Source organism: Pinus tabuliformis, chromosome 2_1, assembly GCF_031772625.1.
Source record: "Pinus tabuliformis cultivar Carrire ecotype Pingquan chromosome 2_1, CPIR1, whole genome shotgun sequence".
Lineage (NCBI taxonomy): Eukaryota > Viridiplantae > Streptophyta > Pinopsida > Pinales > Pinaceae > Pinus > Pinus tabuliformis.
Window position 1 is genome coordinate 736696764 of NC_142299.1, and position 6000 is coordinate 736702763.

Below are 6000 nucleotides of genomic sequence, written 5' to 3' on the forward strand. Positions count from 1 at the left end.
ATGCTTTAATAAGTCATAATAATAATTCTTTTCTTTATTCTTTTGACTAATACATTACATGATGACTCAAATACATTTAATGAAGACCGAACCTAGTTACATTTTCCAACATGTTGCTCTTGCGACAAAGGGAAAAGGTAAGGTAAAAGGAAGTGGGGGGTTTGCTTCTCTAAAGGATATGAGCAAAGTGAAATGCTTTGCATGTTACAAAATTGGTCACCATGCAAGCCATTGTCCATACAAGAAGAAGAAGAATGAGGCTCAGGCAGCAGTAGTAGCATCAACTAAGATTGATGACTTTGCTGAAAATTTTGACAAAGAGTTTTCCCTTATTGCCTATATTTCGAACACTAGTATTTGTGTATGAGGACAATGGATTATGGCTAGTGGACAGTAAAGCATCTTGTCACATGACGAAGATGAGGTCAGTGTTCTGCAATATTTCAAAGACAAGCTCAAATTGCCATGTGAGTTGTGGCGCTAACACCACGCATGCAGTGAAAGGGGTTGGATGTGTTAGATTCTAACTAGAATCAAGAGGATTTATGGAGGTAATGGGGATGTTATTTGTTCCAAGGCTAATGGTACATGTGCTCTCAGTATTAGCCTTGGAAGATAATGGATATAGAGTTTTGTTCCGGGATGGATAGGTGCTTCTATGTTCAGAGGAAATGACCTTGGATGCAACAATAGTGCTTGGCATTAGACAAGGGCAATCATACAAATTGTTGGGACAACCTGTGGGTGTATCCGAAGGGATCTTAGACATAGGATCAATATCAGTCACTGAGAGGGAAAAGGTGGCTAGGAAGATTGATTATTCTGGTACTGTCAAGACAATTGGTATGATATGACATTGATAGATGCTCAGGAGTGTGATAGGACTCGTTGAATTATGGTTGGTTGTGATAGGTTCTCAGCATAGGTTTCAGGTTAGGTAGCACGACAAGATTTAGGGTTAGAGGGAGCAACTACAAGTACTAAGATGGACTTGGAGAGAGATTTTAGTGGCAATGCTAGAAGTACCTCCCTCACTAAGAGAGAGTGTTAGCTTTTGGCAAGTCGGGGGTACTTCTACATTGGTAGTGCTTAGCATGCAGAAGTGACCGAGCACATTTCTCTCTCTAGGCATTTTACTTTATAAAGTGATTTTATAAAGTTGGAAAGTGTACCTTTTACATTTAATGATTAAAAAGTGAACTTTTATAAAGTGAGTTTAACTTTATAAAGTTTGGGTCACTTAAGTGATTTAAGTGGACCCAATGTGAAATTAAGTCATGGTCGTTGATCTTGAGATGGTCAGATTGAATCTCAACCGTTGAGATCTAGGGTTTGGGATTTTAGTCATTAATGAGAAATAAAAAGAGACGAGGGAGAGTGAAGAGGCACACCATTCTTCATGAGACTTGGAGAAGTAGATAAAGTGAGAGAGAAAGGGAGAGTTAAAGAAAATTTTGGAAGGAGGAACAACAAGGAAAGGTTGAATTATGGTTGGTTGTGATAGGTTCTCAACACAAGTTTCAGGTTAGGTAGCAGGACAAGATTTAGGGTTAGAGAGAGCACCTACAAGTACTAAGATGGGGTTGGAGACAGATTTTGGTGGCAGTGCCAGAAGTACGTCCCTCACTAAGAGAGAGTGTTAGTTTTTGGCAACTCGGGGGTACTTCTACATTGGTAGTGCCTAGCATGCAAAAGTGACCGAGCACATTTCTCTCTCTAGGCACTTTACTTTATAAAGTGATTTTATAAAGTTGGAAAGTGTACCTTTACATTTAATGATTAAAAGGTGAACTTTTATAAAGTGAGTTTAACTTTATAAAGTTTGGGTCACTTAAGTGATTTAAGTGGGCCCAATGTGAAATTAAGTCATGGCTAGTGATCTTGAGATGGTCAGAATGAATCTCAGCCATTGAGATCTAGGGTTGGGCATTTTAGTCATCAATGAGAAATAAAAAGAGACGAGGGAGAGTGAAGAGGCACACCATTCTTCATGAGACTTGGAGAAGCGGAGAAAGTGAGAGAGAAAGGGAGAGTTGAAGAAAATTTTGGAAGGAGGAGCAACAAGGAAAGGAGAATTGGACATGCATATCTAGGAGAGATTGGCACAGTTCCCAAGGCACTTTTAGCAAAAATTTAACAGTCCACACAACAGATTTAATGTTGTTTGTATAGTGAATTATGGGCATGTTTTATGAAACTTTAGCCAAGGTCCTTCCAATCTGTTGGCAAACCAACGACCTGATCAAATCATGGACAACCATGACAAGCCATTCTTGACAAGGACCGGTCTAAGAGAAAACAGCCAAATATCAGAAAGGCAACATAAAGATGCAATCTCTCCAGGCTTCATTGATTTTAAAAATATATTGTGGTGTGACTTGCCAATTAAATCACGTATCATTTTCTTATTTCAATCTTTGCACTCAATCAAATATGTTTGTAATAGCAAATTTCAAAATTTTCAATTAAGAATTATTTGGTAAATAAAATCATTTAAAAATCAAATCATGACACTCCAATTCAATAGTAGTACGAGTCTAGCATTTGTAGTAAAAAGGAAATTGGCGAAGTAATCTGACAGCATATCCTTACTTTTGGATTTCAGAGAAAATGTTTAGATTTCCATAGGAATGAATAATTAAATATAGATTGCGAATTTTAACATCAAATCTAAACTCATTTATTTTTATGGGATCTCATTCTACTTTTTAGTCAGCAGAAGTATAAAATGAAAAGAACAATCATTACAACAAAGACCTTTGCAGCAAAAGCTATGCATTGTGATGATCATTAGTTACACCAATAAGAGAATTGTCTTGAAAGATAAAACCTAAGTTCAGAAAAAACGTACATTCAGGCAGTAAGGACCTTTTATCATATATTTGGGACAAATCCATCTTTATAACAAATGCAAATTATGTAAGATTGCGCCACATAGAGGATTATCCATTGTAATCGAATAATGGATCTCCTATCATAATGGTGTAGGATATGTCATATTGTTTAAGAAAGCTAATTGTGCTATATGCATGGTTAAGGATGTAAGATACTCTCACTTAATGATCACAAATTTTGTAGACCCGGGGGTGTAGATCATTTGGCAAAGCATGTTATGTAAAAATTATGACGTTCTTTTCAAACCCCAACTTACATGTGTCCACATTAGGGGCAGACATGGTGCACCTAATGGTCCTAGCGGTAGCATATGGAATCAACCCCATGTCAATGTGAATACAGACTACCCTAGTTGCCTATTCCACTAATCAACCACAAAAAAAAAAAGATCAAAAATTTTGGAGGTCATATGCAAGACTATTTTCTTATTACCACTAAACAGTTGGGAGTTTCAATTATGTGATGCAGTTCACGACAACCCAAAACACTGACCACACAAGGAAGAACAGCGTGGAAATGGGGGAGCCAACCCTGATCAGGACTCCCAAGGAACTCCAAAAACAGCAGCAGTGTCACCTGAATCTACAGCTAATACATCTTCATAGAAAGATTTCAGTCAAGTCCCACTCATGGTGGAATCACTATTATTGATATTGTTGCCTCGTCGAAAAGGCAGAATCAAATTGAATTTTGATGGTGGAGTGAAATGTAACCATGATGGTTGGAGCTGGAGGAGTTCTCAGATAACATAGAGCGGAAATCTTAGAAATTCTTGAAAATCAGAAACGAAGTTTTGAAAGCAAGATCCCTGACCCTGCTTTTGCTCGGATACTTCATAATTTTTTCATTTTTACAAGCAAACAACAAAGCAGACACTTTCATATTGGGGTTTGATATATTAATATAATATTATAATATTATCAATGTCCTTTCCATGGCATTTTGTTCAGCATATTCAATGGATCCATGAAGGATTTGTGCCATTTTCTGGTTAAGTCAGTCCTGAAGCATACTTAACATAATAAGTTAATATGGACATTGCATATGAGATTCTAAGGGTCAAGGTTAATGTCTGCGATATTGAGCATTAGGGCGAAACTGTGAAGGATTCATGACAATACACCATGAAACCCGTTTGTCCAACGTTGATATTCAAATTGACTTCAACATAACTAGCAATGGATAAAAGTGGACTCATAGAGACCCAAATTAGGTCATTTTTCCTATACGTCGAAACTGTGCCAAATTATGTCAAACAGAACATCAATGCTTAAGACATAAAGATATTGTTAATAGGTATATGTCAGTACGAGAAAAGAAACAACCTTAGCAGCAGTGAAGATCTCCTGTGACTTTTGGGTGGTGTATTTCTTCTTTTCCACTGAAACAGCGGCCATTCTGACCACTCTCCCACCTCCAGATTTAGCGGTACGAAATGGGCGTTGCCAGAATAGGGCTGGCAGTCCAATCTGTGTGTTAGAGGGTGTTTTCCTTGCCAACCCAGCCCATTGTCCATCTAAACAAGCAGTGCCGGTAACGACTGTAGCTGCCATGCCGCAATTACCCGCTGAATTGGTTTGGATTTCCTCTCCCTTCCTTGGTGATACGCCCTGCCACCAACTTCAATACAGATACAAATCTTATCCTATAACCACAGCGTTTTAAATTTGTAGTGGTTGTGGGCTGTGACCATAGAGATTTTTTAAATGTAGTGTGCAGTGGTTAGGTAGACGATTAAAAATGCTACATGTTTTGACTCCGAATATGTGCTGATTCAACGTTGATTTAATTTATTCACAATTAGTAAATTCTGAGACCAGAATACTTCATTATAGGGTATTACACGTTTTTATTTAAATTTTTTTATTTTTGGGCTGTAAATAGTTAGATTACATTAAAATTGTTTGGTAATTATTTAAAGTTTTAGTTAAAAATGAGTGGTAATTATAAGTTTTCCTGGTTTAAAATATATTTTTTAAATAATTCCAAGGGAGTGTTTAGTTGGTCAAGTTCTTGTTGTTAAGTATCTTGCCAATGGAGAGTGCTCCGGGTCAAATCTCCTGACCTCCTTGGGGTTAGGTCTTATTAGTTTGGCTCGCAGGTTGATCTGTTTGAATTTTTATGTGGATGTATATATATATATATATATATATATATATATATATACGCGTAGTCTAACGAGGCAGAGGAGTTGCCCAAAAAGTTATGGAAATTCTGGTCATATTTAGAGAAAATCCGGCCAAGATATTTGTAAATCCAAGTTATAGTTGTTAAACTTCAAGTGTTGAATCCATTTCCACCATCAAAAACACAATTCAAACACTGCCTCTACAAGATTTTTGGAAAAAAAATTCCCGGATTCTGGCCACTTTTGGCCGTCCGGGCAATTCCTCCACCTCGTTAGACGACTCATATATATATATATTCAATGTCATGTATAAATATGATTTTTTATATATGTATTTAAAAAATATAGTTTTTTAAACCAGTCTAGATCCATCTTAACCTTGGATATATTAAGTGTCAAAAGGAATCAAATACCTTGAGATGGAAACCTCTTTTAAAGTGAAAAGAGAATTGATCCCTCTAGGCGCTAGATAGATCTGAGGTTAAGATGGATCTAGGTTGGTTTTTATATACACATACCATATCTAGGTTGGATCTATCTCTCTCCCTCTCTCTCTCTTCCCTCCTCCTCTACTCTCTCCATCGCTCTCTCCTTCTCTCTCTCAAGTCCTCTCTCTCTTCCTTCCTCTCTCCCTGTCTCCCCCACCATCTCTCCCCCCCCCCCCCCCCCCCACCATCTCTCTCTCTCTACCCTCCAACTTTGTTAATATCTCCCTCTCTCCTTCTCTCTCCCCCCATCTCTATGTCTCCCTCTCTCTTCCCTTTCTCTCCCTCTCTCACCTTTCTTCTCTATCTTCCCTCATCTCCTCTCTCCCTCTCCCTCTATCTCTACATTTTCACTCTGTCTCTCTCTACCTTTATCTCTTTATGTCTTTGTTCTTCCCTGCTAATTTGGTCAGCAAGTAGATCTCTTCAGGTTGATCTGTCCAGATTTTCTTGTGGATGTCGCAGTCACTTAGTGTTCGTGAACCACAACAA

At 37.9% G+C, this 6000-nt stretch overlaps 1 protein-coding gene across 2 annotated transcripts in view; it reads right to left on the bottom strand.

Annotated features, from left to right (window-relative positions):
* The window catches only part of LOC149202690 (glutamate-1-semialdehyde 2,1-aminomutase, chloroplastic-like), a 184347-nt gene extending 179743 nt beyond the window's left edge, over positions 1-4604 (bottom strand). The window contains exon 1 of one of the 2 annotated variants that reach the window (XM_089403202.1): positions 4221-4604. In XM_089403202.1, the coding sequence (XP_089259328.1) occupies positions 4221-4448 (228 nt within the window). In that variant the 5' untranslated portion in view covers positions 4449-4604. The remainder of the gene's footprint in view (positions 1-4220) is intronic. The other variant, XM_089403203.1, reaches the window with a different exon arrangement.
* Positions 4605-6000: the final 1396 nt, after the last annotated feature.